Source organism: Phyllostomus discolor, chromosome 12, assembly GCF_004126475.2.
Source record: "Phyllostomus discolor isolate MPI-MPIP mPhyDis1 chromosome 12, mPhyDis1.pri.v3, whole genome shotgun sequence".
NCBI lineage: Eukaryota > Metazoa > Chordata > Mammalia > Chiroptera > Phyllostomidae > Phyllostomus > Phyllostomus discolor.
The window spans coordinates 29,812,885-29,839,315 of NC_040914.2; the positions used below are offsets into that span (position 1 = coordinate 29,812,885).

At 42.9% G+C, this 26,431-nt stretch overlaps 3 protein-coding genes and 1 long non-coding RNA gene across 6 annotated transcripts in view; 2 read left to right on the top strand and 2 right to left on the bottom strand.

Moving 5' to 3' along the window:
• Window positions 1–26,431, bottom strand: part of LOC114511072 (zinc finger protein 530-like) — a 568,693-nt gene that overhangs the window by 157,068 nt on the left and 385,194 nt on the right. The window lies entirely within an intron of this gene.
• On the top strand, window positions 3,130–13,508 carry LOC114511427 (zinc finger protein 345-like). Its single transcript, XM_036013383.1, has 2 exons — window positions 3,130–4,671; window positions 9,395–13,508. The coding sequence occupies exons 1-2, from the start codon at window positions 4,638–4,640 to the stop codon at window positions 11,959–11,961; spliced, it is 2,601 nt and encodes an 866-aa protein (XP_035869276.1). The 5' UTR covers window positions 3,130–4,637; the 3' UTR covers window positions 11,962–13,508.
• On the bottom strand, window positions 16,900–17,350 carry LOC114511428 (60S ribosomal protein L32-like). Its single transcript, XM_036013496.1, has one exon. The coding sequence runs from the start codon at window positions 17,318–17,320 to the stop codon at window positions 16,913–16,915; it is 408 nt and encodes a 135-aa protein (XP_035869389.1). The 5' UTR covers window positions 17,321–17,350; the 3' UTR covers window positions 16,900–16,912.
• Window positions 22,349–25,406, top strand: LOC118497800. The gene is made up of 2 exons (XR_004900325.1): window positions 22,349–23,620; window positions 25,226–25,406. It is a non-coding gene; the product is annotated as an uncharacterized LOC118497800 (long non-coding RNA).

The following is a 26,431-nucleotide window of genomic DNA, read 5'->3' on the forward strand; positions in this document are numbered from 1 at the left end:
ATCACCAGTGTTTTGAACTGTGCATCTGATAGGTTGGCTATCTCTTCATCGCTTAGTTGTAGTTGTTCTGGAGCTTTGACCTGTTCTTTCATTTGTATCTTTTTTTTTTTTTTTGTCTCAGTTGACCTGTATGTAGTGAGGGGTGGAGCCTTAGGTGTTCCCCGTGGCAGGGTAACCCGCTCACTGTGTTGTGACACTGTATGTGGGGCAGGGGTTTGAGAAGAAATAACGGTGCTTGCTATTCTCTCTGCCAATTTCAGTCACTTCCCCCGCTTCCCACAAACAAATTGGGCCCTTCTGGTGCTGATTCCCGGGTGGGTGTGTTGTGTACGTTCTATGACCCTGTGTGTCTCTCCAACGAACTCTCCTGTGAGGCTGGGAGTCTCTTCTGGCACCCCACCACCAACAGGTGTTTTTAATCAGTGTTTCAGGCTCTATTTCCCCACGCTGGGACCCTGGGTTGTGTGGTCTGTCTCACTCCCCAGTTTCGCCTGGTTTATCTGTGTGCAAATGTGGGACCCCGCCTGGTCTGCCAGCCGCCTTGTGTACCACGCCCTCCACAATCTGCTGCCTGGATGGGTCCGCCAGCCACCGCTTTGCTGAGACCCCTCTCCAGCCCCTGACTCCGCTGCTCCTACTAGTCTGGATGAATATGTCTAGTTTAACTCCTTGGTTGTCAGACTTCCATACAGTTCAGTTTTCTGTTGGTACTGGTTGTTTTTTGTTTTTAAATTGTCGTTGTCCTTATTTTGGTTGTGTGAGGAGGCACAGTGTGTCTACCTACTTGTCCATCTTGGCCAGAAGTCCTCTTTGGACTTCTTTTTTTTTTTTTTTAAAGATTTTATTTATTTATTTTTAGAGAGGGAAGGGAGGAAGATAGAGAGAGAGAGAGAAACATCAATGTGCAGTTGCTGGGGGTTATGGCCTGCAACCCAGGCATGTACCCTGGCTGGGAATCGAACCTGGGACACTTTGGTTCCCAGCCCGTGCTCAATCCACTGAGCTACGCCAGCCAGGGCTGGACTTCTTTATATCACATTGTAATTTACTGTATAGCCACATACTTTGTCTTTATATTTGTGTTTGTGCTGGTATTACTTAATGTTTTCAAGGAAAAAATAACCAAAAAATCTCTGAGGTATTAACTTTCTTCAACAACCTCTGATATTTCCTCAGAATTATTTGTGCCACTATCTTTGAATAACTACAGAAACACGTTACTAAGTTTCTGAAATTTTGTGTTCAAAACTGCTTTGCTTTTTGGGTTTTACCCAATTCCCCATGAAGAACTGCACCTGCAATTTATGGAAAATGATAAGCACAAACAAGGATATGAGATCATGGGTTTAAGAATGCCCTCTTTATCTCAGTGTTCAGATTACTCCATTTGCACACTTGCTGTGACTGTGAAACTTGCATCAGCTGACCCATACCAAAATAGCATTAGTTACCTTGTTCTCCATTTAAAGAAGATATCTGTTCATGAAAAAAAAAAAATTGAGTACAGCCCTGGCTGGTGTGCCTCAGTGGGTTGAGTGTTGGTCTGTGAATCAAAATGTCACTGGTTAGATCCCCTGTCAGGACACATGTCTGGGTTGTGGGCCAGGTCCCTAGTTGGGGGAATGTGAGAAGCAACTGATTGATGTTTCTCTCCCTGTCTTTCTCCCTCCCTTCCCTTTTCTCTAAAAGGAAATAAAAGCTTTAAAAATGTTGATCCCTGGTTGGTGTGGCTCAGTGGACTGGGTGCTAGCCGGTGAAAGGTTACCAGTTTGATTCCAAGTCAGGGCACACTCCTGGGTTTTGGCCCAGGTTGCCAATTGGGGGTGTGCGAGAGGCAACTGATCTGTGTATCTATCCACATCAATGCCTCTCTCCCTCTCTTTCTCCTTCCCTTCCCCTCTCTCTAAAAATAAATAAATAAAATATTAAGAAAAGATTGAATGTAGTCAGCCCTCATTATTCATGGGTTTTGCATCCTTGGATTCAACTATTCTTGGATGGAAAATATTCTAAAATAAATGTTATTCTCTTCTTGATGTTCTATGTAGTTAGAGCTATGATGGTTGCATGTTTGTGTGTGTACTGAACATGAACAGATACTTTTCCTGCCGTTATTCCCTAAAAATACAATTTAACTACTATTTACATAACATTATATTGCATTGTGTATTACAATTAATCTAGAGATTATTTAAATTCAACAGGAGGATATATGTACACTATATGCAAAGACTATGCCATTTTATATAAGGGACTTGATCATCTACAGATTTTGGTGTCTGCAGGGCCCTGATGGAAACTGAGGAACAACTGTGTATCTTATATTATGGAGTAAGAAATATTATGTGGATAAAAGTGTTCCTCAATGGGGCAGGACTCTACAAGCAAGAGAGGTTTTCTATGGGAACCAGAGGTAGAGCTCGTCAACATAAGAAAAGTCCAAAGCTGTAGAGAATTTTGATAAGAAAATATTTGAACCAAAATTATGATGTATGCCTAGGAGCAAGATCTCAACTGCTCCTGAGAATAACAGTTTTGCAATTTTTATGCCGTTGAATTACAGAGGAAATATAAACAAAATTACATGACATTTAGGAAAGCAAAGTGAGGATTGGATTACTGGATACTTAACAACATTATGTGCTCTCTTGAGGGTTAATGCTCCCTTCAAGGGCTATTATTGCTGGTATTTCAAAGGTGTGTTAAATCTAGATGCACAAGAACAAGGGACAGGGCTGCCCTAAAACCTTTCACTAAACAGTTTTAGTCCTAGGGTTGGACTATCCACATGCCCTGCTCAGGTAGGAATTTATGACCCAATCAACCTGGAATATCTCTTTCCATAGAACCTTTTCTTTTCTCCCTTGTACAAACTTAATCTTGTTCACCTAATTCAGACTATCCGTCTTTTGTCTTCAGAGCCATGACTCTGTATGGAGTCATTTCTCTTGTTCTTGGCCAATCATAACACAACAAAATAACAAATATCCACCTCAGATTACAGACACTTTCAGAGCAATGACTACGTGTCCAACTATGCCTGTACTACTTTATGTATGAATGACTCTGTAGAAGGATATTCCCTTTTGCATCAGGAGATTTGAGAGCATCTAAAATATTTTTATCTTCTGGGGGCAGGCTGAGCTTCACGGAAAAATAAATGATGTCTGTTGCTGCAGACATTCATTTTGCCCCAGGGAGTGGGAACGTCCCTTTTGCTAAATTCCTTGCATAGCAAACCTTTTAGTAGACCAGGATGGAAAACTCCTTTCTTGCGGCCTCTAGAGACCTGGGAACTACCTTACCCAGAAAACCTGGGGCGGAGTTGAGCCAATGGCACACCAGGATGAAAGTTTTTCCTTGATATCTCATCCACTTGGGGCGGGACTTGAGGCGTCTTCCTCGTGGCGGGCATTTTTTCAGCTCCCCTGCAACGGTGGGGACTGACCTGACCAAACTAGTAGGCGCAAAGGCGTCGTTGCTTTCACACCGCACAGACACGGCCGTGAGGCTGGGCTATGCCGCCCGGATGACCCGTGCCACGGCCGATACCAGGACCACTTTATCCAGGGACCCCTCACCTCTCCCGCCTCTGCCACCGCTCCCTCCTTGCAGTCTGCACGCGCCCGGCACGCCCCGCTCGCGCCGGTCTGCTCTCTAGTCCGATGGCAGCGTCCGCGCTGCAGCGCCCGACAGAGGTGAGTGCGGGTCCCTCGGGTCCTCCCCACTCTCACCCCACTGAGCTCTGCAGCCCGGGTGCGGGGCTCCTGTCACATCCTGCACCCCAGGCCCGGGAGTCCGGGATTGCGATGAAGGCTGAGTGGAAACAGGAGGGTTGTGGCTACTGAGGGGACAGCAAGTACAGTGCAGAGGGGACCGGGCTTATTCGTGTCTGAAATTTACATGCTCTTCTGGGTGCCTAATAATGAAGTGAAGAGATCGGCAGGGAGGACTGCAGCTCCTCATTGGGCTTTCCCCGGCTGTGGGACCCGTCACAGGATGGCGCTGTGCTGTTGTTTGAGTCTCTCGAGCACTCTGGGTGCCGTGGGTCGCCCACCGGGTGAGTGGAGAGAGTTTCCTGTGAAGCAGGGCAGGGCAGTCACAGAGCTGTGGGGGTGGAACTGTGGGAACCGAAGGTGTTAGAAGGTAGCGAAACAGTGTTGTGCGCACGTGTAGGTCATGTGAGCTGATGGCCCCAAGGCCTTGGGGGGTGGAACCAGGTGAAGCAGGAGCCCATTTTTGCTGAGTCCAGTAGGTACAGTCTGGGAGACCCCTGGGGGGAATTGCTCTGCAGGAGGGTTGGAGCCCTGCGGGTATGGCCCACAGCTTGGATGAGGTCCACGTGTCCCCTGTTACTGAGGGCTGCACACAGTCATTACGTTTCCCCTGAGAAGTGAACAGGCATCCCAGTCTCCAGGGCCTGGCATCTCTTCTGCTGCGGGAACCCTGGAGGAGGATGAGCTGGGGGAAGATGTGTGAGGTGATGGACTGTGAGGTTCTCAGAAAGACAAAGTTTGTGGTTTCCTCTGTCCGTATCTTGACAGGCCAGAGTGACCTTTGCTGATGTTGCCGTGCACTTCTCCTGGGAGGAATGGAGGCTCCTTGATGAGGCTCAGAGACGTCTGTACTTTGATGTGATGCTGGAGAACTTTGCACTTATATCCTCACTGGGTAAGACTTGTACAGTTTCATCAGTAATGTGGACTGGTCTCTGTTCTGCCTTACTCTCCTCACCCCAGAGGGTGCTCTGTCCTTCTCACATGTAGACCACAGGGCCCACTTCCTTCTCCAGCCTGTTGTGTTTCTGGGGCTGGGTGTTGCACTGCCATCTTCTCTGGGCCGCAGTCCCAATACCTGCTGCAATACCCTCTTCTCATTCGGACGGATTACGGTGACCCTGTGCATTCTACTATGCTTGCCCACCCCTTGGGCCAGTCACTGTGTCCACAGCCATAGTAATTGTTTTGATCCCTTCCTTTAGCTGACATTTCCTAGAGCCTCCCTATGCCAGAAATTGGGAGCATTGTCACCATTACTATTTACCATGGGCTGTTTTTAAGACTCTTTTGCATAGTTTGTAGAGTTTTGTTTAGATCTTTTGTCTGTTTTGTTTTCAGCATTGCTGATCTGTAAAATGGTGTGTATTCAAAGTGTATGATGTGATGATGGATATATGTAAATATTGTGAAATAATTGCCATAATCAAGTCAGTGAACATTTCCCTCACCCAATATAATCATTTTGGGGTGGGGGGTAATAGCACTTAAGACATACTTTTCTACTAACTTTTTTTTTAATTTATTTTAATCATTGTTCAAGTACAGTTTCTCCCTTTTACTCCCATTCCAGCCCACCCATCTACTAACTTTTAAGTGTACAATAGAGTATTATTAACTCTAATCACCATGTTTTACATTTTAAATTATATTTTAATTTTTAAAGAAATAATATCTTTTGAAAAAGAAGTAGGATTGCTGGCTGAAAAGGTATTTGTACTTTGCATTTTTTGAGATATTTCCATGGTTTTCATAATGCCTTTATGAATTTACATTCCCACCAACACTGTACAAGTGTTTCCTTCTCTCTACATGTTTGCTAACACCTCTTGTCTTTCTAATAATAGCCTTCCTAGTATGTATGAGGTAATATCTCATTGTGGTTTGGATTTACATTTTCCTGCTTTTTTTTTTCAGATTTTATTTATTTACTTTTAGAGAGAGGGGAAAGGAGAGAGAAAGAGAGGAAGAGAAACATCAGTATGTGATAGGTACATTGATGGACTGCCTCTCACATGCCCTCAACTGGGGACCTGGCCTGCAACCCAGGCCTGTGCCCTGACTGGGAATCTGACTGCAAACCCTTCAGTTTGCAGGATGGCACTCAATCCACTGAGCCACACCAGCCAGGGCTCCTGCTTATTTTTGAGGAAGTGCAACTTTATATTAAAACTTACCTAATAGCCACTTAACATTTTCATGTCTTATATTTAACTAATCCATTTTGAGTTCATTGTTAGTGGTGAAAGATAGGGATCCAATTTTATATTTTCACATGTAGGTATGCGGTTTTCCCGGCACTATTGAAAAAGACTATTTGTCCTCATTGTGTGTTCTTTCTGCCTTTGTTAAAGATCAGTTGACCATATATATATATATATATATATACACATAGGATTTTTTTTGAGATTTTATTAATTTATTTTTAGAAATAGGGGAAGGGAGGGAGAAAGAGAGGGAGAGAAACATCAATGTGCTAGAGATACAGTGATCAGTTGCGTCTTGCACAACCCAAACTGGTTGGAACACATGCTTGGCAGTCCAAGCATGTGTTCCAACCTGGAATGTACCAGCAAGTTTTTAGTTCACAGGCCTGCACTCAATCCACTGAGCCACACCAGCCAGGGCTATACATGGGATCTTTAATGAGTTCTTGATTCTAATCCATCTCTCTTATGTCTGCTTTTATGTCAGTATCATACTTTTTTGATTAGTGTAGCTTCATAATATAGTTTGAAATTAGGAAGTGTGGTACTTTTAGTTTTGATCTTACTCAAGATTGATGGCCTGGCTAGTGTGGTTCAGTGGATTGAGTGCCAGCCTGTGAACCAAAGGGTCACCTGTTGATTACCAGCCAGAGCATATGCCTGGGTTGTAGGCCAGGTTCCAGGTGGTGCTCATAAGAGGCAACCACACATTGATGCTTCTCTCCCTCTCTTTCTCTCTCCCTTCCTCTCTCTCTAAAAATAAATAAATAAAATCTTTTTAAAAAAGATTGCTTTGTCTATTGAAGCCATTTGTGGTTCCATGTGAATTTTAGGACTCCTTTTCTATTTACACAAAAAATTCCATTGGAATTTTAATAGGTATTGCATTGGATCTGTACATTGTATTTGGTAGTATGGACATTTTAACAATCTTAATTTTTCCAATCCATGAACATAAGATATCTTTCCATTTGTTTGTGTCTTCAGGGATTTTTTTTTTCCATTAATGTCTTATAGGTTTCAGTGTCTAGATCTTTCACCTCCTAGGTTATATTTATGTGTATGTATTTACTGTTTTTGATATTCATTAATGTGATTGCTTTCTTAATTTTTATTTTATTTTATTTTTTCCTTTACCATTTAACCCTTATTCTCTCTTCCACCCCCAACTAACCCCTCCACCATTTCTTTCTCTTTTTTAAAAAATATTTTTTTGGTAGTTACTCCTGTTACAATCAGCTGCCATCCAGGGAGCTGCCCTGATGGGCACAGGCATATGTCCTGACTGGGAATTAAACCTGTGACCTTCTGTTCACGGGCCAGTGCTCAATCCACGGAGCCACACCAGCCAGGGCCAGAATTTCTATTTAACTCATTTATTTTTTAAAGTTTCTTTCTCGGGTGGGTGGGTGGAGGTGGAAGAGGGTATAGTGGGGATAAATAATAATGGGAAAAACTGAATTTTAAAGAAGGTTTTCTCTGAAGTTGATGTATTTATGCCTTTTCCTGATTCCCCTGAGTTTTCTCTGTGTTCTGTTGGAGCTGTCTAAGCTTCTGTAAAAAGTTATTTTGAATTCTTTTTTATTATTGATTCGATTGAGAAACAATGATTTGTTGCTCAATTTTTTCATGCATTTATTAGTTTATTATTTGTATGTGCCCTGACTAGGAATCAAACCCACAACCTTGACATACCAGGACTACACACTAACTAACTGAGCTACCCAGCCAGGGCTATTTTGAATTCTTTGTCCAGACTTTGTTGCCTTTACTTGCTGGACACTTGCTATGCTCCTTTGGTGCTGCCATGATTCTTTGCTTTTTCTGTGTGTTCCTTATGAACTTTTGATGTCTCCGAATTTGATGGATCAGTCACCCTTTCCTTCCATTACAGGGTTTTTTTGGTGTATAAAGTCTTCACTTTGGGTTGGTTGTGAGGTCATTGGACTGCCCATGTGTGGCAGTTTTGGCTCTTGACAGCTGAGGTCAAGGATGGCAAATATTGTATATTGTAGCATTTCTCAATAGCTGAGGCTGCAAGGTGAACTCACAGGCATTTGGTCATGTTGAGACTGGGTGGGGTGTGATGTCAACACTTTTTTTTTTTAAGATTTTATTTATTTATTTTTAGACAGAGGGGAAGGGTGGGAGAAAAAGAGGGAGAGAAACATCAGTGTGTGGTTGCCTCGCAGGTGCCCCCCACTAGGGACCTGGCCTGCAACCCAGGCATGTGCCCTGACTGGGAATCAAACCAGTGATCCTTTGGGTCACAGGCCAGTACTCAATCCACTGAGCCACACCAGCCAGGGCTCAACACTGTTTTGATCAAACCAGGACTGTTTTCATTTAACCCATGTTTTGTTGTCATTGCCAGTGCTGAACCACATTTTTTTTTATTTTTTAAAGATTTTATTTATTTAATTTTAGAGAGGGAGGAAGGGAGAGAGAAAGAAACAGAGAGAAACAGCAGTGTGCGAAAAAAAATTGGTTGGTTACCTCTTACACACACCACAATGGAGATCAGACCCACAATGCCAGGTGTATACCCTGACTGAGAATAGAACCCCTGACCTTTTCTCTTTGCAAAATGACACCCAACTGAGCCACACCAGTCAGGGCTACACTCCGCTTCTAATTTTCTTTCCTTAATATTGCCACTTTGCTAAATTTTGTAACTTTGTTACATTTACCCTGACTTGTAGGCCATGGAGAATCTCCTCCTCTTTGGACTTCATATCTCACACATCTCTCTCATCTCTTCCTCTATTGCTCTGTGCTGTTGGTCCACACATGTCATGGGATTAGCATGCATCCTTACATTGGCTTGAATGGCAACTACTCTACTGCAATTGGTTTCTTCTGGGTTTGACATGTTCTTCTACACAGCCTCATTTCACAAGCAAAAAAGTTCCTACAGGAATCCTTCCTCCAAGAAACAAATTTTATTTTATTTTATTTTTAAGATTTTATTTATTTTTAGAGAGGGGAAGCGAGAGAGAAGGAGAGGGAGAGAAACATCAATGTATGGTAGCCTCCCGTGCACCTCCCACCAGGGACCCAGCCTGCAACCCAGGCATGTGCCCCGACTGGGAACCGAGCTAGCAACCATTTGGTTCACAGGCCAGCACTCAGTCCACTGAGCAACACCAGACAGGACCCAATGAACAAATTTTAGAACATGCATATGTTCTTTGTCTTATACTTTATTCTTGTGTCCTTTCCTTAGTAAGAACTTTACATTCTTTTGTCTTAGAGGTGGATAATGCTCAGGAACCACTTCTCCATCACATGTTAACTCCCCTCATTGAAAAGCATCCCCTAGACTTACTCCTGATGTAACAAATACCCATTTGTGATGACATTGCATCCCTATAGTCAACGTGTACTTCACCAGTGTTTATTTGTGTTCAGGTGGCTGCTGTGGACCAGAAGATGTAGAAGCCCCCTTTGAACAGAATGTTTCTGTGGGAGTGTCACAGGCCAACACCTCCAGGGCATCTCTGTCTTCCCTGAAGGCTCACTTCTGTCAGACTTGTGGTCCAGTCTTGAGAGACATATTCCAGTTCGCTGAACACCAAGGAACACCACACAGCCAAAAAGTTTTGAGGTGTGGGGTATGTATGAAAGAATTTAATTGTAGTGCAAACCTCCAAACACACCAGGAGCAGCACCTGGGAGCGAAACCTTTAAGAAGCAGTGTGGGCAGGACCTTGTTTGTGAAGAGCCATAAATCCGTTGTTTCAGAAAAGCCCTTTATTTGTGATGAAGTTGGGAAGAACATCCTGGCCACCTCAGAACATCTACAGCAGCAAGTGACTCATACCAGGGAAGAACCCAACAAAATCACACAGTGTGGGGAAACTATAGAAAAGAGAAAAACTCTTCTGACCTGGACAGAATGTAAGAAAGTCTTCAACCCTAGACACACACATGCTCAGGACCAGGACATCCACACTAGGAGACAGTGTTTTGTGTGCCCTGAATGTGGGAAAGCATTTAGGAATCAGTCCTCATTAGTTGTTCACCAGAGAGTTCACACCGGTAAAAATCTTCATGTATGTGGCAAATGTGGCAAGTCTTTTAGGCTAACCTCAACCCTTAGTCGTCATCAAAGAAATTATTGTCAGGCAAGACAGTACAAGTGCAGCAAATGTGGGAAGTCCTTTAACCGAAAATTTGTTCTTATTTATCCGTGGAGAAATCATACTAAAAAAATACGTGACCTGTGCTGTGAATGTGTGCAGTTGTTCAGCCGTAGATCCATCCTTATTCGACAACGAACGGTTCAGTCTGGAGAAAGGCGTTATGAGTGTATGCAATGCGGGAAAGCCTTTAGACGAAAATTTTACCTCATTGTACATATGAGAGTTCACACTGGCACAAGGCCTTATCAGTGTAGTGAATGTGGGAAATGTTTTACCAATAGTTCAGTACTTATTTTACACCAGAAAGTACATACAGGAGAAAGGCCTTTTGAGTGCAGTAAGTGTGGGAAATCCTTTACCAGTAGTTCAATACTCATTCTACACCAAAGAGTTCACACAGGAAAAAGGCCTTATGAGTGCACTGAATGTTGGAAATCCTTTAGCCGTGAGTCGTACCTTACTCAACACCAGATAGTTCATAGTGGAAGAAAGTCTTACGAATGCAGTGAATGTGGGAAATCTTTTACCTCTCGTCCAGGCCTACGTTATCATGAGAGTGTTCACAATGGATCCAGGTCTTATGAGTGTAGTCAATGTGGGAAATGTTTTACTTCTCGCCCCGGCCTTCGTTATCATCTGAGAGTTCACACTGGAAGAAAGCCTTATAAGTGCAGTGAATGTGGGAAATCTTATAGTCAAAAGTCCAACCTCATCCAACATCAGAGAGTTCACACAGGTGAAAGGCCTTATCAGTGTAGTGAATGTGACAAATGTTTTACCTCTAGCTCTGCTTTTCATTATCATAAGAAAGTTCACACTGGAGAAAGGCCTTATCAGTGCAGTGAATGTGGGAAGTCTTTTTTATCTGTTTCCAACCTCAATAATCATCAGAGAGTACACACAGGAGAGAGACCCTATGAGTGCAGTGAGTGTGAGAAATCTTTTATTCAAAAACATCACTTTCTTTTACACCAGAGAGTTCATAGAGGAGAAATGCCTTATCAGTGTACCGAATGTGGGAAATCTTTTTCAGCTGGTTCCAACCTTAGTAATCATCAGAGAGTTCACACTGGAGAAAGACCTTATGAGTGCAGTGAATGTGGAAAATCCTTTATCCAAAGACATCACCTTCTTACACACCAGAGAGTTCATACAGGAGAAAGGCCGTATCAGTGCAATGAATGTGGAAAATCTTTTGCATCTGGTTTTAACCTGAGAAATCATCAGAGAGTTCATACTGGAGAAAAGCCTTATGAGTGCAGTGAATGTGGAAAATCCTTTATCCAAAAATGCTACTTTCTTATACACCTAAGAGTTCACACAGGAGAAAGGCCTTATGAGTGCAGTGTATGTGGAATTTCTTTTACCACTAGGAGGAAACTCCTTTATCATCAGGGAGTTCACAGTGGAGAAGGACCTCATGAGTGCCATGAATGTGGAAAATCTTTTACCTCTAGTTATGCCCTCCGTGATCATCAGAGAGTTCATACCAGCCAAAGGCCTTATGAATGCACTGAATGTGGGAAGTCCTTTAGAGCAAATTCTTACCTCATTGAACACTGGAGAGTTCACACTGGAGAAAAGCCTTACCAATGTACTGAATGTGGGAAAGCTTTTTCATCTGGCTCTGGCCTCCGTTATCATCAGAGTATTCACACTGGGTTAAGGCCTTATGGGTGCAGTGAATGTGGGAAATCTTTTCCCAAGAGCTCGGCACTCATTCGCCATCGAAGAACTCACACAGGTGAAAGGCCTTATGTGTGCAGTGAGTGTGGTAAATCCTTTATCCAGAGACATCACCTTCTTGTACACCAACGAGTTCACACAAGATGAAGGCCTTATGGTCCAGCAAATGTGGGAAATCTTTTAAGGATAGTTCCCAGTCCAATTAACACTGGGCAGTTCAGTGCTAAACTGTAGAAAGGTGCGTGAGTTAAAAAATGTGGGAAATCTTTTAGCCATAAGTTTTACCTTTCTTAACACCCAAGACTTCATACTGCAAAATGATTTTATAAGTGTATGGAATGTAGGAAATGTTGTATCTGGAGTGTGTTATCTGATAATTTACACAAGATGAAGGCCTATGGTGTAGCAAAGGTGAAAATTCCTTTACCCATAGCTTCACAGTCTTTCACCACCAGATAATTCATTTAGGAGAAAGGCCTTATAAGTGCACAAAATGTAGAAAATCCTTAAAGAATTCACCTTATTATACAGTGTAGAATTTACACTGGACCCTAGATGTGCAAGGGAATGTGCACTTTTCTTGTCCGTATAATGACACGAATAAACCATGAGAAGCCATCTGTCTGAATTTGATCTCATATATCCAGTTGTCCACAGTTGGGAGATTCACCATAAGTTTAGTTATGTGGGAATCATGTGTGTCTATGTTGCACTTTCTAACCTGCCCAGGACTCTTTGCCATTTTCTGTTTTCAAAGTCATTTCAGACTACCATGTGGCAAGTCCCCACAGTTTGTGTCCATTACCATCCTGCTGTGCTGACTTGTGTTCTCCCGTGTATTGGAGGAAAAGAGGAGTTTCCCTGAGGTCTTTGGAGTCACACTGGGCAAAAATCCAACCCTATATTGGCTCAGAGAATATCACATGAGTCTGGCTGGAGGGCCATGTTCTCCCAGGAATTTTTCCAGCTTCCAAGTTACCAACTTGACCTCTTTGCTGCACTTTGCTTTGGTTTGTACAATACTGTTTAATTCCTTGCTGTGTCAGTTCTCTTTTATTTTCTGAGTTCTATGTAGTGAGTGGTATATTTCATAAACAGTTTGGCTCCACAAGTATGAAAGGTGAACGTTTTAATGAGGATCCCCAATCTCGTGTTCTTCATAAGGACGGTATAATGGCAAAATACAGCTCACCAATTTTTGCCAAATTTACATTCTTTCTAGGAAGGACTGCATGGCTTTTTGGTCTTTGTATGAAGCCTAGAAGCTATGAATTTTAGGAGATTTAGAAATCACCCTGTGGAGGGGTCAGATGTGATCATCTCAAGTACTTCTTGGAGCAGCATGAATTTTCCCATTGTTCACAGGGGATAATCTCAGGGTATGTTAAAGGGAACCTGTTTCCTAGGTCCTGCAGTGAACCATGTGTTCTCATAATTAGATTCCTTTGGTGATGGTCACTTGTTGTAAGACCACTGGGGCTACTGAAAACTGTAACTGCTACAGAAATGGCACCGGATTTGTAGGGATTGGAGACTTTAGCCAACACAATGGAATGTGCTTCTTAAATACACAAGCATTTCTGTAACAGTGACTGTGCAGGATCAGTGTGCACACAAATCTTAGGATCTCCAGGCATGTTTGTTTTTTTTTAAGATTTTATTTATTTTTAGACAGGGGAAGGAAGGGAGGAAGAGGGAGAGAAACATTGATGTGAGAAAGATAGATAGATAGGTTGCCTCTCACATGCTCCTAGCTGGGGACTTGGCCACAATCCAGGAATGTGCCCTGACTGGGAATCAAACTGGCGACTCTGGTTTGCAGGCTGGTGCTCAATCCACTGAGCCATACCAGCCAGGGCCAGGTGTTTTTATCTGGTGTGCCTGAAGTCTTTGTTATAGAAAATAAATGTTTTGAGAATTTGGGCCCTGGCTGGCGTAGCTCAGTGGATTGAGCGCGGACTGGGAACCAAAGTGTCCCAAGTTCGATTCCCAGCCAGGGTACATGCCTGGGTTGCAGGCCATAACCCCCAGCAACCACACACTGATGTTTCTCTCTCTCTCTCTCTCTCCCTTCCCTCCCTAAAAATAAATAAATAAAATCTTTAAAAACATGGTATTTAAAAAAAAAAAGAAAGAAAATAAATGTTTTGAGAATTCTGTAATGATGCTTACCCAAGGCCATGTTGCACAGTCAGGAAAACAAACATACATGTAATAAACTGTGCATATTTAAAGTGTCATATTTGATGTTTTTAAATACATATGAAACTGAAAGCATCATTGTAGTTATGGGAATGACTTAACCTGCCAGTGGATTTTTGCCTCTTGTCCTTTTTAAATCTTTCCCTGCATATCACAGCCCTTCAAATAACTTGATTTACTTTCCCTTAGTATAGATAATTTTGTATTTGTTATAATTTATATGATGGAATCATTAAATGTTTACTTACTTTTTTGTTTCCTTTATATTTTGCTGTCTTTGGATATATGACAATTGGTTTATCCATTCATGCTTTTATGGACATTTGGGGTATTTCCATTTTTTTATTATAATAAATGAAGGTTGTATAAACTTATGTGTACAGTTCTTTCTGTGAATATGTTTTATTTATCTGTTGTCAATAATATATAGTGTAATGTCAGAGTCACAGGTAACTAGGTGAGTATTAACTTTTGACGAAACTAACAAATTGTGATGTAACATGATTGTACTTGTCTACATTCTTATCTTTTTTTTTAAGATTTTATTTATTTATTTTTAGAGAGGGAAGGGAGGGAGAAAGAGAGAGAGAGAGAGAAACATCAATGTGCGGTTGCTGGGGGCCATGGCCTGCAACCCAGGCACGTGCCCTGACTGGGAATCAAACCTGCGACACTTTGGTTCACAGCCTACGTTCAATCCACTGAGCTACGCCAGCCAGGGCTGCATTCTTATCTTTATGGGAGTTCCATTGTTCCACAACGTCATTAATACTTTTTTTGTTATTTTTAATTTAGCTTTTAAACATAGTTTGTAGTGCTATCTTATTATTTTAATTGCATTTTCTTAAGCTTTCTTGATAAGTAGATTTTAATATGTATTTGCTAGGTGTAATGTCTGGGAAAATGTCTATTGATAACTTTTGCCTATTTTACAAACATTGACCATTTTCCTTTTTTAAGACTTTATTAAATTTTAGAGAGAGGGGAAAAGAGGGAGAAAGAGAAGTAGAAAATATCAGTTGCTTTTCACATGCCCCCAACTGAGGACCTGGCCTGCAACCCAGGCGTGTGCCCTGACCTAGAATCGAATTGGTGAACTTTTGATTTGCAGGACAGAGCTCAATCCACTGAGCCACACCAGCCAGGGCCATTTTCCTTTTTTTTTTTTTTTTAAGATTTTATTTATTTATTTTTAGACAGAAGGGAAGGGATGGAGAAAGAGAGGGAGTGAAATATCAATGTGTGGCTGCCTCTCACCCACGTCCCCCCACTGGGGACCCGGCCCACAACCCAGGCATGTTCCCTGACTGAGAACTGAACCAGTGACCCCTTGGTTCATAGGTCCTTGCTCAGTCCACTGAGCCACACCAGCCAGGGCTGTTTTCCTTAACAACTAGGACAATGAGCAACAAAGATATATGTTTGAATCGTACTCAATTTTAAATACATGAATGACTTCTTTACTTAATGGATTGTTTTCCATACTAGTAAAATATATCTTAACTTTTTCCAAAAAATTTATGCTGTGTCCAATGCTATGCAGCTTGCATGAGCAAACTGAAAATCTAATTCAGAGTAAATTCTTGTAGATGTCTCAATGGTAAGAAATTGAAAGCTAAGAAAAACCAATCACAGTCAACTAGGCTTTTTGAAATGAGGCAACTCCTTACATTGTAGCCAGTCCAATCATTTTCTTGCTTTACTTTCCTTCTGCTCAACAAAAGCCTTTCCTGGAGCCTGGTTTGGTGTTGCCTGATTGGACAATTGTTTTCTCAAATAAAACCGTCAAAGTTTTAATGTACCTCAGTTTATCTTTAAACAGAACAGAGCTGCCCTCCTCTTGGTTCCAGAAAAAAATATACCCATAGGGCTCATCCTTGTCAATGATGTTCCTAGAAAGGAGGCTTTCCTAACCTCTCTGTGCTGTCCTGTTACACCCTGTCCCCTATCAGCTGAGATGGGTGCTTGAGGTAGAGTCTCTGCTATCAGGTGTGTGGTGGTGATAGTTGAGCAAATACAAACAATATCTACTCCAAGTCCAGAAATCCTCTCTATGAAGGGACTAGGAAGAGCAACTTACTGTTATTAAATAATTATTAAGTCACGTTTGATGTGCATCACAGGCAATCCAGTAAGAAACAGCAAAGACAAACTTCACCCCTCTAAATAGCTAAGCGGATAAAACCCAGTGCAGCGTGTATTAAAAATAAATGGTAGGCATAAAATAGACAGGGAGATGTTAAGAATGGTGTAGGAAACAGAGAAGCCAAAAAACTTGTACGTACAACCCATGGACATGAATGAAGGAGGCGAAATGCTGGAGGGTTGGGGGGTTCGGGCAGAGGAGAGATAAGAGGGGGAAAAAATTGGGAAAACTGTGACAGCAGAATCAATAAAATATACTTAAAAAATAAAAAACAACTAGTCCCCAAGTAACCAGTCTTGACAGCAGCATTTGTCAGGCAGAGCTCACCCTGTTCACCTTAGGCTTCATCCAGAGGAAAAGCAAACATCCTTATGAGAGAATGTGGTTTTTGATGTTGTAGCCAGCTGAACACTGAAGTTAGGCTCCTCCCCTCACATGGGCTGCAGAGGTGGAGGAGCTTTCTCCCTTTATGTTTGCATTTAAGAAAGAAAAACCTGGCTGGCATAGCCCAGTGGATTGAGCACAGGCTGCGAACCAAAGTATCGCAGGTTTGATTGCCAGTCAGGGCACGTACCTGGGTTGCAGGCCATGGCCCCCAGCAACCGCACATTGATGTTTCTCTCTCTCTTTCTCCCTCCCTTCCCTCTCTAAAAAATAAATACATAAAATCTTTAAAGAAAAAGAAAGAAAGAAAAAGGCTGTTCGTATCTTTAATTTTTTTTGGCAGAATTTTAAGTGCACACAATCTGTCTATTCATTTTCTTCACTGCACAGCCTGGCATTGGGATTGGTGACTCTGATGGCCAGCTGGGCTGCTCTTTCCACAATGGCTTTGCAGTTCTTTGAGGAGACGTTGTGAGCAATCTCAGCACAGTAAGATTTGTTGCACATCAGCAGCACTTCAAACTCCTTGACATTATGGACCAGGAACTTTCGAAAACCAATGGGCAGCATGTGCTTTGTTTTCTTGTTGCTCCCATAACCAATGTTGGGCATCAATATCTGGCCCTTGAATCTTCTGAGCACCCTATTGTCAATGCCTCTGGGTTTCTGCCAGTTCTGCTTAATTTTGACATAACAGTCTGACTGGTGCCGAATGAACTTCTTGGTCCTCTTTTTGACAATCTTGGGTTTCACAAGGGGTCTGAGGGCTGCCATGGTGCTGAGTAAGATGGCTGCCACCTCCGTAGGCAGTGCCGAGGAAGCCGTATCTTTAAATTTTAAAAGAGATGGTTCAAAAATTCAGAGTCACAAGACTGGAGGGAAAAGGAGACCAGCAAACAAAATGATCAGTTTGTGGCTCAGCACACAACAAAAAGTAGGAAAAACTATGTTACAGAAACCTAAAAAAGGTACTTATCAGAACAGTCCCTTGATCATATTAACAGTAATTGTGACAGTGCTTGCAATTCTTAGCAGCCACCAGGAACTACCTGGAGGTGTTACCATACAGGGGATCTGATCCTGAGCAGAGCTGCCCAGACACAGCCAGTGGTGTTCGGGTTCTTGACTTTGTGTCCCCCCCAAAAAAATTCGCAGCATGAGCCCAGGTACTATGAGGGTATTAAAGCTGGGGACAGGGAAACAAGGAAGAGTTTGGCATCAAAGAAGCAACAGGAGAACCTGTGCTGGCTGCCTTAGCTCACTGGGAAGTCAGGGAAAGGAGGGCTTTGGAGACAGTTTCCAGATGGGGTGTTGGTCCAGGATGACCTGCTGCTGCAAGTCTTGTGGGAGACAAAAAAGGGGGAGGGGAATGGTGCATGCCTACTCCCCAGAGAAAGAGCACCCCCTGGGCCCTTTATCTTGAGGGGTTTTGGGTGTTTGTTTGTTTTTTTTATCCTCAGCCAGGGACATTTTTTCATTGTTTTTTAGACAGAGAAAGGACGTGTGACAGAGAAACATCAGTATGACAAGGAAATGTTGATGGGTTGCCTCCCATATGCACCTGGACCAGGAATAGAATCTGCTTTACAGGATGACGCACCACCAACTGATAAGCCACATGAGCTGCAGCTGTCTTGAGGGCTTTCTTTCTTGCAGTCCTGCATCTTAGGCAGGTCTCGGGAGGGTTTCACAAGATATTCATCAGTTTTCCAGGACTGCTTTTTAAGGGTTGTTCTCTTTACTGATTGGTAAGTGCGATGGCAGAGGGTCATTAGTCATTGCAGCTGGTCCTGGTGTTGCCCACCTGGTTTTGTTGCTTTTCTGGGACTAGACATTTTCTCTTAAGGAAGTGACTTTCTGCCTCTAGCTGGAAATTGTTCAGCCACTTTGTTCAGCTTCCCTATCCCACTCGCCCTGGCTTACTAGACTGTCTCAGGGGAAGGGGGCAGAAGCTGAAACATTGAGCTCCCACACTGTGCCCAAGCCAAGGAAAATGTAAGCCAGATGAGATTCATTAAGCTGACGGCAAGATTCCTGACACCCTAACACTCGAGTTCTTTCTTTGAAGTAGGTGATGGGGCTGCTGTGGGAGAGATTTTTCTGGGAGCAGAGCACACCACTTAGCGCTGCCGTCTCAGCTGGAAAGTGGATGTTATTAGAGCCATGATCCAGCTGTGGAATGACAGAAATGACTGGGGAGGGAGGGAAGACAGAGATGAGACCAGGATTTCTAGGAGGGATGTTAAGGTCTTACCCATGAATACCACAACTAATCACAGTACATCAACCTCTGAGCCTCACCAAGGAGCCCCCATTTCTGGCTGAAGTTGCTGGCCATGCCCTCAAAGATCATGCTCTGTCATAATGGAGATGTTTCGTTCTATTAGTAGGATCTCTTCTAAAACTGTAAGTTGCTATTGCCTCTAAACACATACATCCCTTCTCTACTCCCAGACTCAACACCTCAAAGAAATAACTCATCCTGGTGCTCTAAACGCATGGCTACATTGATCACTGTCTCAGTGCACAAGAGCAAGAAAGAGGGCTGATACGATGTTTCTGGACCTGACATGCGGGGCTGCATATTCTCACCATGTAGAGCAGCAAATAAACAGCAGGACTCCATGTCATTTGCCTTCAGTTATACCTTTGCCTCCATGTCCTTCTCTTGTCCATTTATTCCTCAGAAGCTTTGGTCACCTGCTGGATTATCCTCTCTTTTCAACCTCACCAGGTGCCCAAGCTGGCCATGCACTTATTTTACAATGAATAGTTCACATTGGAGAAAGTCTTTATGAATGCACACAATGTGGGAAATCCTTTACACGAAATCTTACCTCATTGTGCTTATGAGAGTTTACACTGGAGCAAGGCCTTATGAGTGTGGTGAGTGGAGAAAATATTTTACCAATAGTTTAGTACTTTCTACATTGCAAAATGCATAGAGAAATGTAGGAATCTTTTTGCCAGTAGTTCAATACTCATTCTACACCAGAGAGTATACACAGGAAAAAGGCCTTATGAGTGCACTGAATGTTGGAAATCCTTTAGCCATGAGTCATACCTCACTCAACACCAGATAGCTCATAGTGGAAGAAAGTCTTACGAGTGTAGTGAATGTGGGAAATCTTTTACATCTCATCTAGGCCTACATTATCATGAGAGTGTTCACAATGGATCCAGGTCTTATGAATGTAATGAATGTGGGAAATGTTTTAGCTCTCATCTTGGCCCTCCTTACCATCTGAGAGTTCATACTGGAAAAGGCCTTATTACTGTGGTGTATGTGGGAAATCTTATAAAGCCCCACTTCATTTAACATCAGAGAGGTCACATAGGAGAAAGGCTTTGTAAATATAGTGAAAATGGAAAATATTTTGCATTTGGTTCCAACTTTAGGGCTCATCAGAGAGCACACACAGGAGAGAGACTTTATGAATGCAGTGATTATGGGAAATCCCTTTACCGAAAGCTTCACCTCCTTACATACCAGAGAGTTAACACAGAAAGGCCTTATCAGTGTAATGAATGTGGGAAATCTTTTGTTCTCCTAGTATTCCTCTTGTTAGTTTTTAATTATCTTATTTCTATAGGGTTAGTTTACAAACTAAAAATCAACATAAGATAAAAAGCTACACAATTTTGGAAGAAGAACAGGCTTCTGCCTCAGAGCTTGTTCCCTCTAGAACACCCAAAGAATAATAACCCTGCACCCTCTGCCAGGCTGCCTATCTAATATACCATCCATTGGGAAATGCAGGGAACTGTAGCACAGTCATCCAGGCATCCTTAAGAAAGAGAGAGCCAAAGAAAGAGAGACAGAGAGACTTAAAGCCCGAGAGCCCCTCTTTTATTTCAAATATAGCCCATAATTCCATACACTCTAGAGGCATTCATCTTCTCAGCCAAACCTGTCCTAGACTGTTTACCATTGCCTTGGGCTATCTCCTCCTATGGCCCCTCCCTATTCCCCTCCAGTGATCTGATCAGATCTTTAGTAAAACAAGGAAGAGGAAAGGGGTCCCTTCAAACATCAGGGTTGTTTAAGTCCTGACTCACCAGACACCATCACCTGGGGATTATCTAAGGATGGTCGTGTGGGAAGGTAACTTAGTGTCCATAAGGCAGGTTTACTTTTTGTCTCAGCATTGAAAGAGACACATTTTAATGAAATAGTTACTCAGCAGCTGACAGGTAGGTTTTCCCCTCATCGATGATGGGAAGAGAGGGTGTGATGAAAACAACTCCAGATCCCACCAGTGTTGTTAAAGAATGTCACTGGAGAGAAATTAGGTGGGGGAAGAGAGACTAAAGCCTAACTAATATTTTTGTCTTTTGTTTTAGTACTCACCTAAAAATGTGTTTGATTTTAGGAGAGAGAAACATCAATGTGAGAGAGAAACATTGATTGGTTGCCCCCTATAGGCATTCTGCCTGGGGAGAAAACCCACAGCCTAAGTATGTGTGCTGATCAGGAATCAAACTTGCAACTTTTTGGTATACAGGACGAAACTCCAACTAACTTAGCCAGTAGCCAGGCCTGGGGTTTTCTTCTTTACAAATAAAACTTTCACAAACTTGTATAACTTTCATAACTTTCTACAAATCTTTCTACAGCTTTCACAAACCTTCTTATTCATTGAGAAATAATCATTCTTAGAACAACTCTTTTTTTCCTTTTCCTTCAAAAATTACCTCCATACCTTATTTCTTCTATTATCAAAACCATACAACATCTTTTCTAACTCAATTAGAATTGTTAAAAACCTCCATTTTCAATGGCAACCAAAAAGGTAAATAATTAACAGATCTAATCACCCTGGAAGGAATAATTAAGAGAACTCTGTTATTTTCTACACAAGCTGTTAGGGTGGCAGGTGACGCTGGCTGTGAAAGAATTCACAAAGAGAAGAAAATGCAGAAAACAAAGTTTTATTCACTTTCCAAGATTGGAAAGGGGCTACATGGTGGAGAAATGCACCAGTACTGAAGGGTGGAGGACTTGAGCTTTTATTGGGTTGTACAGGGTTGGGGTTGGCTGTGGCTGTGTGTTGTTGCTGGGCTGTTAGGAGTGTTGCAGCATAGAAGGTTTCCATTGGTTTTGCATAAGCTACAGTTTGCTCCAGTGTGATATTTTGCCTGTGGCTGTGGGCAGTGGTTAGTCACATTCTATTCTTGCTTTCCAGTAACTTTCAGTCCTGGTGACATAAGCACAGAAGAGTAAGATGGCAGTCATGGTTAACAAGTTCACAGGCCTGCTCTGCAAATGGTACCATGATAGAAAATTGCATCAGCTTTGTCCTTTCACAAACTGCTGCTTGTTCATCTAATTCAGAATACTTCCTTTCTTTCTTCCCAGCAATGACTCAGTATGGAGTCATTTCTATAGTTCTTGGCCATTCATAATAAAACAAAATACAAATATCTACCTCACATGCATTCGAAGGCATAACAACGTGCCCTGCTATGCCTGAATGTTATGTGGGAATGACTCTATACAAAGAGCCCATTCAGATCACGATATTTGAGAGCATCACAGGCTGACTTCACAGAACATCAAATTATGCCTTTTGCTGCAGTAAACTATGAAGAAAAACCCTCTCAGGAAGTAGGAACACTACTTTTGCTGGATCCCTCCCTTAACAAAGGTCCTTCCTCCCTCCCTCCCTCCCTCCCTTCCTTCCTTCCTTCCTTCCTTCCTCCTCCCTCCCTTTTCTTTCTTCCTTTCTTTCAAGGTTTTATTTACTTTTTTTTAGAGAGGGTGAAGGGAGGGAGAAAAAGAGGGAGAGAAACATCAATATATGAGAGATACATTGATCGTTGCCTCTCACATTCCCCTAATTGGGGACCTGGCCTGCAACTCCACTGAGCCCCACCAACCAGGACTTAACACACGTCCTAACAAGCCAGGATGGAGAACTCTTTCCTTGTGGGCTCTAGAGTCGGGGAACTACAATACCCAGAAGAACCAGCGCCGAGCGAACCAATGAAAGATCAGCGTGTATGCATATCCGTGATTTCTGCGTTTGGAGTGGGACTGCTAGGAGCGGGACTGACTTCTCAACGTGCTGAGGCGCTGGGTCGAGGTAAGTGCGCGTCCCCTGGGCACTGCCCCCGCAGCCCACGGAGCCCTGCAACCAGAGTTCGGGCGTCTGTCACGCGCTGCAGCCCCCGCCCTGGCGTCCGGGACACGAGGGGGCCGAGTGGATACAGGTGTGTTGTGGCTACTGAGAGGACAGCAAGTACAGTGCACAGTGGACCAGGGTTATTTGTAACTGGAATGTACATGCCCTTCTGGGTGCCTAATTAATGAAATGAAGGTCTGAGGCAGGCAGGGAGAACTGAGGAGTCTCATTGGGCTTTCCCGGGCTGTGGGACCCGTCAGAGGATGGCGCTGTGCTGGATAGTATTTGAGTCTCTCGAGCACTCTGTCTGGGTGCCATGGGCCACACACCGGCTTAGTGGAGAGAGATGCCTGTCATGCAGAGCAGGGCGGTCGCAGAACTGTGGGAACCAAAGATGTTAGAAAGTAGCATGTACAAGTGGTGTGCACACGGTAGGTCATGTGAGCTGATGGCCCCAAGGCCCTGGTGGGACCAGGTGAAGGAGCCCACCTTTGCTGAGTCTAGCAGGTACAGTCTGGGAGACCCCTGCAGGGAATTGCTCTGCAGGGGGCATGGGGTCCTGCAGGTATGGCCCACAGCTTGGGTGAGGTCCGTGTGTCCCCACTGTCTGTTGCTGAGGGCTGAACACAGTCATTAGGGGGCTGTAAGAGGTGAGCAGACATCTCTGTCACCAGGGCCTGGTGTCTGATTAGGAGAGCCCTGGAGGAGGATGAGCAGGGGGGAAGGATCTATGAGGTGGACTATGAGGTTCTCAGAAAGACAGTTTGTGGTTCCCTCTGTCCGCATCTTGACAGGCCAGTGTGACCTTTGAGGACATTTCTGTACTATTCTCCTGGGAGGAATGGAGTCTCCTTGACGAGGCTCAGAGACACCTATACCACGATGTGATGATGCTAGAGAACCTGGCACTTAACATCCTCTCTGGGTAGGACTCTGAGTCTGTAAAATGGTATATACAAGGTGTTTGAAATGTAAAATGTGATAGTCTGATATATGTATATCTTGTTAAATAATTCCCACAATCAGGTTAATAAACATTTCTGTCACCTGATATAATTACCACTTTTTGTAACAGGGCTTAAGACATACTCTCCCAGCAACTTTTAAGTGTCCAGTATTATTTACTGTGGGCACTATGTTTACATTAGATCCTCAAAACTTGATTCATTTTATAGGAAGGCTTGTGCCTTTTGATTGGTAACTTTCCACTTTTTCTCCCCTTGGCCTTGTCAGGCTACTCAGTTTCTGTGAGTCCAATTTTTTTTGTTATTGTTTAGATTCCACAGCTAAGTGCTATCATACAGTACTTATATAACTTCACTCGACTGGCTTATTTCATTTTGCCTAATGCCCCCCAGGTTCATCCAAGTTGTTGCATATAGCAGTGTTTTTTTTCTTCCTTTGTCTCTTTTTATTTTTATACCTTTAATTTTTTTAGGGGGAGTTGTTAAGCTGAATAATATCCCAAGGGGTTGTATATGTGTGTAACACCTCTTTTTTATCCAATTACCCCTGGCTAGACACTTACATTGTATCTATAGCTTGTGTATTGTGAACAATGAAGTACACATGAGAATAAACATGTCTCTTCTGATTTTATTTCCTTCAGTGTATGCCAGGAAGTCAGATTTGCTGGCTTATACTGTAGGGTTTTTATTCATTTTCGCACATTTTCAGGTATTTTCATTCTTTTTTTAAAAAGTATTTTATGTTTATAGAGAGGGGAGAAACAGAGAAACATTGATCTTTTGCTTCTGGGGATCTGGCACACAATGCAGGCTTGTGCCCTGACCGAGATCTGAACACTGACCTATCAGTTTTGAGGCCGGTGTTCAATCCTCATAGCCACACAGCCAGAGCTCTATACTACGTTTCAAAATGCCTTTAAGAGTCTACATTCCCATCAACAGTGTACAGCGATCCTTTCTCTATATATGTTTGCTAATACTTACCTCTTGTCTTTTTGGTGATAGTCCTCATAACATGTATGAGGTAATATCTCGTTGTTTGGCTTTACAGTCTCCTGCTGATTAGTAAGGAAGAGCAAGTTCTCATTAAAATTTACCTGTTAGTCACTTAATCAGATTTCCCCCCATATTTTATGTATGTATTCATTGGTTGATTTTTTTTAAAAGATTTTATTTTTAGAGAGAGGGGAAGAGGAGAAAGAGAGGGAGAGAAACATCAATGTGTGGTTGCCTCTTGCACACTCCTTGCTGGGGAGTTGGCCTGCAACCCAGGCATGTTCCCTGACTGGGAATCGAACCAATAACCCTTTGGCTTGCAGGCCTATACTCAATCCACTGAGCTACACCAGCCAAGGCATATCTTCTTTCTATTATACCTTATTCTTGTGTCCTTTTCCTGGTTAGAACTTTATATTCTTTTGTGTTAGGAGGTGGGTAATGCTCAGGAGCTACTTCCCCATCCACATGTTAACTCCCCTCATTGAAAACCATCCCCTAGACTTACTCCTGATGTAACAAATACCCATTTGTGATGACATGCATCTCTATAGTCAACGTGTACTTCACCAGCGTTTATTTGCGTCCAGGTGGCTGCTGTGGACCAGAGGATGTAGAAGCCCCCTTTGAACAGAATGTTTCTGTTGGAGTGTCACAGGCCAACACCTCCAGGGCATCTCTGTCTTCCCTGAAGGCTCACTTCTGTCAGACTTGTGGTCCAGTCTTGAGAGACCTATTCCAGTTGGCTGAGCACTGAGGAACACCACACAGCCAAGTAATAATGTTCAGGTGTGGGATGTGTATGAAACAATTAATTGTAGTGCAAACCTCCAAACACACCAGAAGTAGCACCAGGGAGAGAAACCTTTGAGAAGCAGCAGGGCCTTATTTGTGAAGAGCTATAAATTCTGTGTTTCAGAGAAGCCCTTTATCTGTGACGAAGTCGAAGTGGACTTCCTGGCCACCTCAGAACATCTACAGCAGCGGAACACTCAGACCAGGGAGGTGTCCAGCAAAATCACCCAGAGGCAGGCAATGGTACAAAAGAGAAAAACTTGTTCCAACCTGGGAGAATGTAAGAAACCCTTCAGCCCGAGAAACACACATGCTCGGGACCAGGACATCCACACTGCAATACAGTGTCTTTTGTGCCCTCAATGTAGAAAGGCATTCAGGTGTCAGTCCTCATTAGTAGTTCACACTGGTGAAAGGCCTTATAAGTGTAGTCAATGTGGGAAATGTTTTACCTCCAGCTCTGCTTTTCATTATCTTAAGAAAGTTCACACTGAAGAAAGGCCTTACCAGTGCAGTGAATGTTGGAAATCTTTTTCAGCTGGTTCCAACCTCAGTAATCATCAGACAATACACACAAGAGAGAGCTCTTATGAATGCAGTGACTGTGGGAAATCCTTTATCCAAAGACATCACCTTCTAGCACACCAGAGTCCATACAAGAGAAAGACTTTATCAGTGCAATGAATGTGAAAAATCTTTTGTATCTGGTTTTAACTTCAGAAATCATCACAGAGTTCATACAGGAGTGAGGCCTTATGAGTGCAATGAATGTGGAAAATCCTTTATCCAATATCCAAAAACGTTCCTTTCATATACATCTGAGTTCACACAGGAGAAAGCCTTGTGAGTGCAGTGTATGTGGCAAGACTTTTACCACTAGAAAGAAACTTCTTTATCATCAGGGAGTTCACAGTGGAGAAGGGCCTTATGAGTGTCATGAATGTGGAAATCTTTTACCTCTCATTATGCCATTTGTGACCATCAGAGAAATCATACAAGTA

Coding starts and splice junctions, on each gene's coding strand:
- LOC114511427 (XM_036013383.1), top strand. CDS start 4,638: ATGCTGGAGAACTTTGCACTTATATCCTCACTGG. Junction 4,672..9,394: donor TGCACTTATATCCTCACTGG/GTAAGACTTGTA, acceptor ATTTGTGTTCAG/GTGGCTGCTGTGGACCAGAA.
- LOC114511428 (XM_036013496.1), bottom strand. CDS start 17,320: ATGGCAGCCCTCAGACCCCTTGTGAAACCCAAGATTGTCAAAAAGAGG.